This window comes from Xiphias gladius, chromosome 16 (assembly GCF_016859285.1).
Source record: "Xiphias gladius isolate SHS-SW01 ecotype Sanya breed wild chromosome 16, ASM1685928v1, whole genome shotgun sequence".
NCBI lineage: Eukaryota > Metazoa > Chordata > Actinopteri > Istiophoriformes > Xiphiidae > Xiphias > Xiphias gladius.
Window position 1 is genome coordinate 8,026,811 of NC_053415.1, and position 12,141 is coordinate 8,038,951.

Below are 12,141 nucleotides of genomic sequence, written 5' to 3' on the forward strand. Positions count from 1 at the left end.
GAAAACGTAGGGCTTCGGGGCCCCCTGGGTAGTTTTGTGTATTAGTACTCCGGCCTTGGTTAATGCACAAAATATACAGTATGTCGACAATGCTCTCAAAATCATGACGCATTTATTCTGAAGAAATCCGAGCGGAAGTGTTGTGACTGTCGCTTCCGCTGACGAAGCACAGAGTGGGAGAGGAGTCAGCGCGAGCGCCCTGCGGAATCCCCTGAACATACGAGAAGATGGACAACGTTTGCATCGACAGTTTAATCCTGAAGCTCCACGATGCGAACGCGGTGAAGTTCGGCGAGTACAAGCTGAAGAGCGGCCTGCTGACACCCATTTATATCGACCTGAGAGTCCTCGTGTCCTACCCCGCGCTCATGAACCAGGTAAACACGTGCTGTCGCGTCCTGTCGCGTGGCTGACTCTTAAAACGACTTTCCATGATGCGGGACGGCCTGTGAAACAGAGCAGAAATGTTAACAAGGTCACACTCGCGACGAGGTGTCCGTCCCGCCGCACTGGAAGTGACGCTTGGTGCGAACGTGGGTGCACATCGACATGTAGAAGTCCAGCGGTCACACCAGTGGATTTCCAGTCAACTTTCGTCGCTGAAATCCCCGATCCCTCGAATGGGCCAGTCTCATTAAGCTGTGTGTATGGCAGGGCTGCCCTGCTCCTCTATGTAACGGGGAGCAAACCGTAGAAACACCAGTCGGTGCGGTGCACTTTAATACACAACCGTATGCGCAGGCCTCCAAAAATGATTGTTGTTTGTTGAAGCCACATCTCTTTGACAGTGTCAGCAGCAGCAGTGAGCATTGTTACCTTCGTGAATTATTTATATTACACCGCAGTGAATGAGATTGTACAGCCAGTTCACTAGGTAAACTGGTAACTCTTTGTATACCCTCTGAATGTGAAATGTTGTTATTACACATGTCCAGTTCATTTAGGATGAGGTCCAGCCTGCCATAATGAGATAGTATTCGAAGAACCTAAAAGCCACCACAACTGAGACGCATTTGTCTGAAAGTTGTAGACTTTATCACCCCGGGAGGCACGAGGAATTAATAACCATGTTATGGAGTTAAAACATCATCAGCAACATAAAATGTGTCGGGCCTCATGAATGGTGGGAAAATGGCCGCCTTCTTGCAATGCATGCAAAGGTACATTGGATGTCCATGTCCCCTGCAACACTGCCACTTTAAAAAAAAGAGTTTGGCTGCTGCAAACCTTCACTCTTGTTTGACTTACAGGTGTCAAGTCTCATCTACCAGCGAGCGCAAGATGAGGGGCTGCAGTTTGACTCAGTGTGTGGGGTTCCATACACAGCCCTGCCTTTGGCCACAATTATCTGCTCTAGACATGAACTGCCCATGCTCATCAGGCGAAAGGAGGCCAAGGACTATGGTGGGTGCTGAGAGGGAAGGATGGTCAGGCTGATTTTTTTTTAAATCTAGTTTATATTTAAGAGTGCTGACTTTGCATTTGTCAGTAAAGCCTCAGAAAGCACAAGAATGGCATTTGTTAGGGTGGAAAGCAGTTAGGAGTTGAACTGTTTTGTAACACTTGATCTTGAATCTGGGTAGTGATATGTTTTCAGAACTCAAGTTCATTTAAAAGGAAAAAGACAATCTGTTCTTCAAATATGACACAATCCTCATGCATTACGACTTTAGCCCATTATGAAATCTTGATATCTTACGAAGCTGCTGCTGCACTGCTCTCTGTGGTTGAAATGTTCGCTTACGGCACAGTCTTGGCCACACCGCTAGCAGTGATGTTATAGTAGAGATGTTGAATTCGGAGTTCCTCATCTCCACGAAGACCATCCAGCTATATGTAGACGATTGAAGCAAACACGGGAATCGGCTGTTTCAGAAAATTTTGCTCCCCTGGAAGCTGATTTTGCCCAGGCCGTCGACAAGTGGCAAAGTATCTGTAGGTTGGTTTAGAACAAGGACTGATGAGCTTCCTCATGTAACCCTGCCAGGAACCAAGCGTCTGGTGGAGGGGTCGTTTCATGATGGGGATACGTGTCTGATCATTGAGGACACTGTGACCAGCGGCACCAGCATCCTGGAGACTGCTGAGGTGCTCTACAAAGAGGGCCTGAAGGTTCAGTATTCAGTATTATGGTGCAGATGATAATGTTACAGCGGTCCTCTATTAAAAGTGATTGACCACTGTAAAGGTTATTGAAGCTCAAATTCAAAATAATAATGGCCCTGGAGGGTGTCGTTGGCTGACGAAATGTCTGTTTATTTGGTAAAGGTGACAGATGCCATTGTACTAATGGACAGAGAGCAAGGCGGCGTGGAGATGTTAGCTTCTCAGGGAATCAGGCTCCATCCCATCATCTCCATGTTCAAGCTGCTCAATGTGCTGCTGGCAGCCGAACGCGTCGATGCCCAAACCGCCCAGAGCGTCCGCAAGTTCATCCTGGACAATAACACCTTCAGGTACAGTAGTGTCGCTTTTTCCCTTAAATGTAGTACGATGGCAGGTAGGGTTAGAGTGTTTGTGTGTGTGTTTTTTAATGCTTACTCTCCATGCGCAAGTTCCAAAGTAACATTTACGACTTGCCTCTTTCAGCCCCAGGGAGGAGAACGGCAATGAAGTTCCTGCCACCAAGAAGCCATGTGTGGACAAGAACCTGGAGCTTAGCTATGCAGACAGAGCCAAACTTCCGAGTATGTAGTCTTGCAACTCAGTCAAATCCCTACGTGTACGGCAAGCTAAATATAATTGACAATATGTCCTGCATTTTCATCTGCGCTCTCCCCGTTTGTCTGCAGATGTTCACCCTCTGGCATCAAAGCTGCTGATGATCATGGAGGAGAAGCAGTCTAACCTCTGTGTGTCCGCTGATGTGACCAGCAGCGAGGAGCTTCTCCAGCTGGCGGACTCTCTAGGTCCCACGATCTGCGTGCTGAAGACACACGTAGACATTCTCAAGGTTGGAGGGGAACCAGTCCATTTGTTACGAGGAGAACTTCGTGGGGACAAGTGAACTGATTTTATTGTCATGTCTGCTAACAGGACTACACAGTGGCCTTCAGCCAGAAACTGCAGGCTTTGGCCGAGAAACACAACTTCCTCATCTTTGAAGATCGCAAGTTTGCTGACATTGGGAACACAGTCAAGCATCAGTATGAAGGTGAGGAAGACTGAAGGCATTCTATTTATTTTTTTTGACATGTTTATTCCAGATTTGTACATATATATAAAATACATCTGCCTCCAAAATGACTTGAAAACTGCAACTCGTTAGTATTTAAAGTAGACTAACAGTGTGCTCATGTATTTGTTCTCCAGGTGGTTTGTACCAGATCTCATCTTGGTCCCACATAGTGAATGCTCATGCGGTGCCGGGGCCCGGGGTGGTGAAGGGTCTGAGTGCTGTAGGGAAGGCTCTGGGCCGAGGCTGTTTGCTCATTGCGCAGATGAGCTCCCAGGGGTCGTTGGCCACTGGTGAATACACAAAGGCTGCGGTACGCATGTCTCTACTTAGGTCTTTCTCTAGGTTTGCTCAAACGTGTCGTCCATCATTAATGGCTACCAGTGTACAGCTGTTTATCTCCGTTGTCTGTCCTTACAGCTGAAGATGGCAGAGGAGCAGTCAGACTTTGTGATGGGCTTTATCTGTGGTTCAAATATCAGCAAGAGGCCAGAGTTCATCCACATGACCCCTGGGGTACAGATGCAGGCTGGAGGTAAACTGAATGCCTTTTGATCAGACTTCCAGTTTTGTTTTGTTTTTTTTACCTTTTTGGTTTAATTTTACGTAACTTACTATCTAAATATTTGAAAGGAAGCAGTGAAATCATGAATTTTTATGGGAACATTCCACCACACACACACAAATGCACATGTACACACTCCAACTTTTATATTATTAATCTGTGATGTTCAGGAGTTTCAGGCGTTCATCTGTGATGTGTTGTAATGTACTTCCAAAACGCTGGCGACCTACAAATCAGACTTTCAGCTTTAAAGGTGTTTTTATGTTCACGTGCTTGTTGGGTCAGAAACGAAAAAGCAACCAAGGCGATTTTTATTGCAGAAGACTAACCTCAGTCCAACTGAGTTTTTCCACGAGTAAGTCCATGTGTTGTTTTATCTTGTGGACAAGGATGCATGTGCATGCACAAAAATCAGAACTTTAACCACAGTCATCTTTTCATTTCGAAGCCAGTGTGCCGGAACACAGAGGCAGCACAAATATAAAATGTCCAATGTCTCTGTCCAAATACAACATTCTGATGTAAATGTTGTAGGATCTCTCTTCATTTGACTGAATTCTCTGATGCCTTAAACATAAACCACTTCAGCAAAATTGTACAAATAACTTGAAGACTTTTCACTCTTTGCTCTCTTTGGGTGTCATGACTCACTGTGAACACAGGGTGGTGCTCTGGTACCAGAAATAACATCTGGCTCTGCTTTTAGGAGGCTGACAGTCACCAACAACCTCCCCCGTTCTCTACCCCTCCTCAGCCCATGTGTCCCATCTCTCGCCATCTCTTTCCCTTTGCAGGTGATGTGTTGGGCCAGCAGTACACCACCCCAGAGGAGGTTATCCACAACAAAGGCTCTGATGTCATCATCGTGGGACGGGGTGTTTTGGAGGCCCCTGATAGGCTGAAAGCTGCTGAGTCATATAGAAAGTCTGGCTGGGATGCTTACACAAAGAGACTGGGCCAGAGTGGCCAATAAGAGATCTGGAGTAGCATTTGCATCGTTACATCTAATTTAAACTACGACTCTAATAATAATGACCTAGAAGTATTTCAATTTACATTGTCCAGGAACAACAGTGTGCACATAATTGTATTGAAACGTGTGTATATATGTGCATCTGTATACCACACTGCCACATCAAAATGCACACCTGTTCCTACACATGCACACAGTTTATTAACATTTGCGAGGCACAACTGGCAGCTGTGGGGAATCAGAAACTTTTCTGTTGAACTTACGTGTTCTTTTGATTCTGTCCTATGAATAACCTGCTTTAATTGTGTTCTTGATTCCTTCCTATTAATAAGCTGCACAGCCTGACCTGACAACTGATCTGATGAGATACTTCTGACCAGGTTTAAAGCAGATTCGGGGGAAAATGTTTCAATTTGAGGATAAAATGGGGGTCACCTAGAATAGCTATTTTTTTAAAATTAGTTTTTTAATAATGTATTTTTCTCTGGTCTACTAATATCAAATATATCAAAATATCAATCAAATATCATCAGGGTGTCATTCCCTGGACAAATCCTACCACTTTCTTTGTTACAAACCCATCATTCCTTTGTATGCTTTTGTATAATTGCTGAAAGACTAGACCAAGATTTATAGTACATATAAGGGTGGGTATAGCTAATACTTTTTAATTATATACAATTTACAATATTTCTGTTGAGATTCAGGGCATTTTTCAGCACACGGTCAGGCATCTTTTGTATTTTGATTTTTTTCCTTTCTGCATTTTATGCTTCACTTTTACAAGATCACAGACATACAGTACTAATTACTGCAGGACAGTCTCTTTTAACTCCTCAAAACCAAATCCAAAACAAATCTCTGCTAGGAACAGTTTTCAATTTTGCATTCCAGATTCACAAAGTTCAGTATCAATTTGATTAAACAGCTCGGTTAGTCATAGTTCAGTAATTGATGATGGGGTTCAAATAATAATGACTAACTGTGGTCTTTACTTTTTTTTTTTTTTAAAGGGTAAGACCTTATGTTATGAATTCAAAATGATGGCTTTTGATTTGCCTGATTGATTAGAATGCCCTAAAGAGAACATGACAGAACAGCCTGCCTGATTTGATTTCAACCTTTTTCAGCAGCTGAAATTATTAGCTGTGTTATCAGTCTCGCCTCTCCAAATACTGTGAATTGCAAAATAAGGGAATGCTGATTGGAGCCAGATTAGATATCATAACTGTCATGATTTTGTCCATTGCCGTCCATATTGCTTAACTTAAAATAACAAACATTTAGTTGAGGCAGTATTTTTTTTTTTTTTCTAAAGAGATATAAATTCAGTTATAATCTGACATGAAAAATGAGCTCACAGAACAAGTCTAGAGGTTGTTACCCACTCTCTATACAAAAAGAGAGTTGATCAACGAGTTTTGTTTACACAGGAGAGAACTGCCTTCAGTTTGACACCTCCATTTAAAAGTAGACAAATGGGATTTCATGAACTGTCCTGGAGCCAAAACAGCTGTGCAGTTCCTACTACACCTACATTGAGTGAAAAGGCTTTGTGGCCCTCTTGGTAGTATCCTCCTGGATTTAATGGAGAAATGTGAGGGTTTTTTTCTCTTGCAGTGACCTTGTTTGGGTTTTCCCTCCATCTAGTTTCCATTTATGACTAAAAGAGGAAATGCAGTGTCTTTTGACAGATAGTTTCATGTGTAATACAAAATAATGCTCACGCAATGTATATGTTGATGCTTAATGTAATTCTACTAGTGTTAAGAGATGGGAGATGTCATCTGAAATTATGCCTGTGGTCTACCAGTTGTAAATTGTTTTCACACTCAAAATTCGATATTGCTATCAAATAAAATGATTCTTGAATTCAAATGAAATGCTGATAATCAACTTCCAATCAGGTGTTGTAGTCTGCCTATACAGTATATATTTAAATATGACAACATTTTTTGTCAGCAGACATTTGAACATACCGTAAGGGCTGGATTATCGAGGATTGTCTCTGCTGCACTGCTGTGCTATTTAGCAAGGCCCTAATAGTTTATTTGAGTATTTATTTGAGAATAATTTATGAAAAAAAAACTCTACCTCTATACCAATGAGCCTGTAAATAATGTACCATTTTCTTAAGGCACCATGAAATAAAGTATTATTGGACCCCCCCCACCCCTTATTTTAGGCTGTGATTATAGTTGGTAGTTTTCCTTTTACCTTGTTTTATTTTAGTATTGTAAATTGAAAGTGCTGTTTTTTGACTTACTCAACTCCATCTAAGTCCAGAAATAAGACAAATGAGCTGTGAATTATGAGTGAGCAATCTCTTGACCTCGTCATTTGAAAGGCACTTGGCAATATTCCAGTCTGACACAATCACTTATAAAATATCAAATAACTGCACTAATACTGTCCATTTAAATGTTGAGCCTCACAAAAACTTACGTTTCTGCAGTTTTCCATGATCTTTTAGTTTTTTCTGAAGAGCATTTAACTAACACAGGGCAATACGGATGAACTGAAAATTGCAATATTCACAAGGACATTTAGTTGGTTTCGATTTATATGTTATGAAATACAACAAAACTATGCAAAGTTGTATGTAAAGTTATCATAAAGGTGTTCAATGCAATGATGTGTAGACTAAAGTACTTTCAGTATCTTTGTTGTTATTATTATAACTTATTTCATTCAATAAAACTTGGTAATTTTTTTTAAAGAAATAACTACTAAAATGTGCAGATTAATTCTTTATAATTATTTTTCTTTAAATAAATTTGAAATGGCTTAATAAAAATGTAAATTTCTTGCTATTCGGTCGACTGTCTTTTCATATTCTAGCCCACAATGTATTTCCTCTTTTAAGCTTTCCCCTACCTTTATGTATATTGCCCTTTTGTAAAGCTGGGAGACTTGCTATAGATAGATTTTTTTCTTTAAATGGTCAAAACTGAAGCAGCAGAGGTTAAAATATACTAACTTTCAGACCTTTGTATTAGTCATGCTTCAAAATCTGGATCCTACACTTCCCATAATGCAGCTCAGTGTCTGATCTTTCTTTAGATCTCCCCTGCCACTTTCACAATCCATGCGTTCAGTTTTTTTAATGCCAGTCTCGCTTAAAAATAACCCTGAAAACATCATCGGTTATTTTTCCAGACATGACAAACTTTCTCCACAGCCACAAAAGACATTGTACAACTGTTTCCAGAAGCTGAGTGGCACCAACCGTGACTGGTAAACTGACCTTATTGTGTCAAATTGGAGGAGTGACCCTTTAATTTAAAGACATAAAAGTAAAGGACGTTTGCAAACAAAGAGGTCCCACCCACAGAGCAGTAACGAGATCTCTGACTGGCCTGCCGTCATTGTGGATGCTGTATAGAACAGCCTTTGTTGTCAGGTGGGTAATTACAGCGCATTTTACAGTCAATTAAAAACATTTTCCAATAATTGTTCCCTGTAAATTCACGCATAATTGACCGATTCATAAAACACTCAAAAATACCTAGATTCCATGATCTTCTTATCCAGAATCCAGTCAGTCTAAAATAGTTTGCTTTAATAGCAAAAAAAACCAAACCAAACAAAAAAAAACAAAACGTGCAACAATAGTGTCACTGGGCCACCTCCATAAACGGTCACCTGCTAAAGTCATTAAGTCATTAATTCAAATCTTGATAATCTGATTTCCTGATTAGGGAAATGTGTGTGAGCTACTCTAGACTAGACTAGATCAGTGTGTCCTAGTGTCTCTGCGGATTTTCCCTGCAGTAACAGGGAAAATCTAATTCGAACCTCAAACTCTTTTTCAGTCCAAAACTTCGGGGGGACTCCACTGCGAGCTCCCCCCCCCCCAAAAAAAAACCTGCTGGGCAAGGGAAGCCGCCCTGCAGCAGAAGGTCATTTGCAAGGGATATGACATGGAAATGATGCCGAGAGCGGGCGCTGAGCGGGACGCACTGAGCAAGTCGGCAGGCAGCTACGTTACAATGAGCCTTTTTTCAGGCACAAAGGTCAGACACGTTGCCTGGCATAGAGGAGGAGGAGGGATGGAGGAAAAGGGTTGGTAAGAATAATTCAAATCATGTGTGTGTGTGTGTGTGTCTTTGTGAACGCCTCCCCAACACACACACGCACCCTTCCCCCCTTTATGTCAATATTGGATCAGAGCAAAGCACCGTGCGACAGGTGTCTGTGCGCGCCCTGAGGATCCTCTCTCCCGTTTTCACCCAGGAGGGGTGGGGGAGAGAGAGAGAGAGGGGGAGACCATGTAGAGGTATAAAAGGTGTGTACCTGTCACACACGGCACATACTCAGTGCGCGTAAAAGGTGAGCCGAACCTGACCAAGGTTGTGCATGTTGACCTTTATCTCTTTTCTCCTTCTGAAGGTAGGCGAACGGCTTCTCACTCATTTCTTTATTTCCTTCATCGTGTCCGTTCTTACAAGGCTTTGCTTTTGCTTGGTGTTCTAACTTCTGCAAATCTCCCTCCAAAAGGTTGCCCGACAGCAGAGGAGCCAGCTGTTACGCACACTCGGCACATCCCTCTCTGGACCACCGTCACACTCTGATCGTTTTTGTGACTTTTTCATGTCCGTATTTGCTTCACGTTGAGCCTCACGCACAATACCTGAAGATGCAGTTTTGTTCGTTCGGCTCGCGTTATGCAGGTACGGGTTGGCAACTGGAAAAGGCACAAAGTTTTTTTTGTTTTGTTTTTGTTAGCACGGTCAAACATTAATTCATACATATGATGGAAATGTGTTTGAAGGGGTATGTTCTCACAAGCTTTCATTGTATTTTAATCAAAGGCAACAGATAATTAAGGCCAGATGTTGCTGCCCGACGCAGCACAAGTGAGCCACATTCTTGCAATGAAAAACAAAGGTGAACTAAAATCCAGAGATGGATATCTGAGAAAATACATCAGCAGTGAAGTCAGGGCCATTGCTCCATCTAAGATGACTTAATAACAACAAAGTCTCTGTAACTGAAGCACCAGGTGATTATTTCACTGAATAGGTGACCTTATTTGCATACAGGTGGCAACAGGCAATGCTCTAAAAGAAAGCAATTGCAGCTTTGGACCGACATGTTGCCTGACTGATTGCCTGACTGGTGGAGTCACAATCATTTACCCACAGGTAAACACAAAAAGACAAAGCAAAACAAAACCCCATGGAAAAGTAACTGCTTGACTCATTGGAGTAGATTCCGCTTACATGTGTGTCTGTGTTTGTGCTGAGCAAATTAAGAAAAGCAAAGAAAGGGTTACAGAAGGTGAATTCAGCGGCATCGCTGATGATATCAAGGCAGGAAGTTCAAGTTAAAATCCAACATGCATTTTCTTGTTTTGACTGAAAGGTACAATATCTCAAAGTAGGACTATGAATAGCAGTCTCACATCGATCAATATGTTCATGTAAAAACCGGCTGGGTTTGAACCTGTCTGTTCAGGTCAGTAGAGATACTATCACCACTGATAACCCTACTAACTGATGTTGGGAAAGTGTCCAAGTGGTGGTCTGTTTAGTTTTTGCTCGGTGGCTGTGCTCATCGTTATGTGCCTCTGTGAATTGCCCCCGGGCGATATCATATCGTATATACTGAAAAGGTTGACATTTACAATGGTAGGGTTGATAATCACTCTATCTCCCTGTAAAGCTTTTTTGATAATCATTATCCCGTTGGCACATTCATGATGACAGCATGTATTTTCCACTGGGGGCCTATTCATTACTGTCCATCTCCTACGTCATGAACTGAGGCTGCAGGCAAGCTCCAGGGAGCAGAGAGATGGGCTAAATGGGAGGTTATGTTAATCATTAACTAAACATTAACCACACACACACACACACACACACACACAGCAGACATCTGATATGGGCCATCTGTCATTTGGATGCTATGATGTAGTATTCAGCCATCACACTTTCCCCATTCATTATTTTTATTGTTTCTTATGTTAAAGATCATAAATGTCTTTTAGTGTTTTGTTTCTAATTTAAATGTAGACTGGTGTTTTTTTTTAAAAATCTAGTTCTCTAATAAGGCCGTGTATTTTAATGGTTTAACAATAAATTGATGATTACAGTGCAATTATACCATTCTACCTTCTTAAGAAACACTCCCTTTTGAATTTCTACGTTCAAACTGACTGACTGATTGTCCAAAAATGGAGTTGAATCCACACCCTTACCATCTGGTAGAAACGTGGCAATGACGTCCAGCGTAACAGTGCCAAGACACAGTAAATGCATCATATGTTTTAACAGAATTGTTTTCATGTCCCTTTAACCAATTCAAAGGAAAAAATGAAATCTTCACCAAAGACTTAGGTTCAAGCTCCCTTCCTTTTAAGTCCTTTAAAGTTGACATGTTGCCTTTTATTTGATCTACATATATGCCCACGGTGACATACAAGTAAAACACGACCATGTTCAATTTTCTGTGCTTGAAAATGACTGAGTTTACAATCATTATTGCTGAAAATCAAACACATTATGTAATACAATTGAAAGTAATTTTGAGCGGCGCCTCTGTGGCAATTGGATCTTTCTGTGACTCCCAAATACTGAATATGTTGTCCCACAGTATAGCATGTCGACCTTCTCCAGTGAGATCACTAATCCTCAAGCTGAAACTTGATGCACATATCTTTTTTTACTTCTGGTCTTCTATGCAGATTATTGCCTTCACATTCCCACCAATCTTCATGATCTCAAAAAAAAGAAAAAAAAAAATCCAAAAATCAAAAAATCTCATGTTGGTATCATCACCTCACAAGAGACATTATGACAAAGCCAGTCGTACATGTCATTCTTTACCTGAGAGCCTATTTGCTTCTGCTTGAAGCTCTAGTCAATATTTGTTTAAAGCCAGAGGAAGGGAAAACTCACACTCCTCAGTATCCTGGTTACCTAGCCCCGATTTAAACTGACTGTCCCAACTGCTGCTGCTACACCCTTCCTACCAGCTCCAGGAGCAGTATTAGCTCGCAGGTAATTTGTTTAGGATTCAAAGTGGAGGCTTAGCCACCTGTTTTTTCTCTGTATCTGTGAAAGGATCTGAATGGCGTAATGTGAGGAAATTTGGTTCCAGCGCAGCAAACAGTTTGAATCATTGAATCACACTTGAAACACTATGGAACCATTGGAAAATATTAAATTGACTGTTATGCAGTCATATTAGTCAACACTTTTCAAAGCAACATGACGCAACTGACAAAGCTTCAAGGAGACCAAATCATCTTTTTCAAAATTGCAGGAACACTAGTGTATAGCAGTGCGTACAAAGGTAATTCAGTCCTTTTTCTGAACATGACAAGTTTATTGCAGAAACAAATGATTTTAATACATCGATCAGCTTTATTGTTGCTCTCAATACCTGATAACAAACTAATGGAAAGACCACTGTAGCCCAGAT

The 12,141-nt window shown here is 41.5% G+C and overlaps 1 protein-coding gene across 1 annotated transcript; it reads left to right on the forward strand.

Moving 5' to 3' along the window:
- The first annotated feature begins 139 nt into the window (after positions 1-139).
- Positions 140-7,444, forward strand: umps (uridine monophosphate synthetase). The gene is made up of 10 exons (XM_040149052.1): positions 140-377; positions 1,251-1,404; positions 1,988-2,112; positions 2,269-2,456; positions 2,590-2,687; positions 2,793-2,953; positions 3,037-3,154; positions 3,313-3,488; positions 3,596-3,710; positions 4,535-7,444. The coding sequence occupies exons 1-10, from the start codon at positions 228-230 to the stop codon at positions 4,711-4,713; spliced, it is 1,464 nt and encodes a 487-aa protein (XP_040004986.1). The 5' UTR covers positions 140-227; the 3' UTR covers positions 4,714-7,444.
- Positions 7,445-12,141: the final 4,697 nt, after the last annotated feature.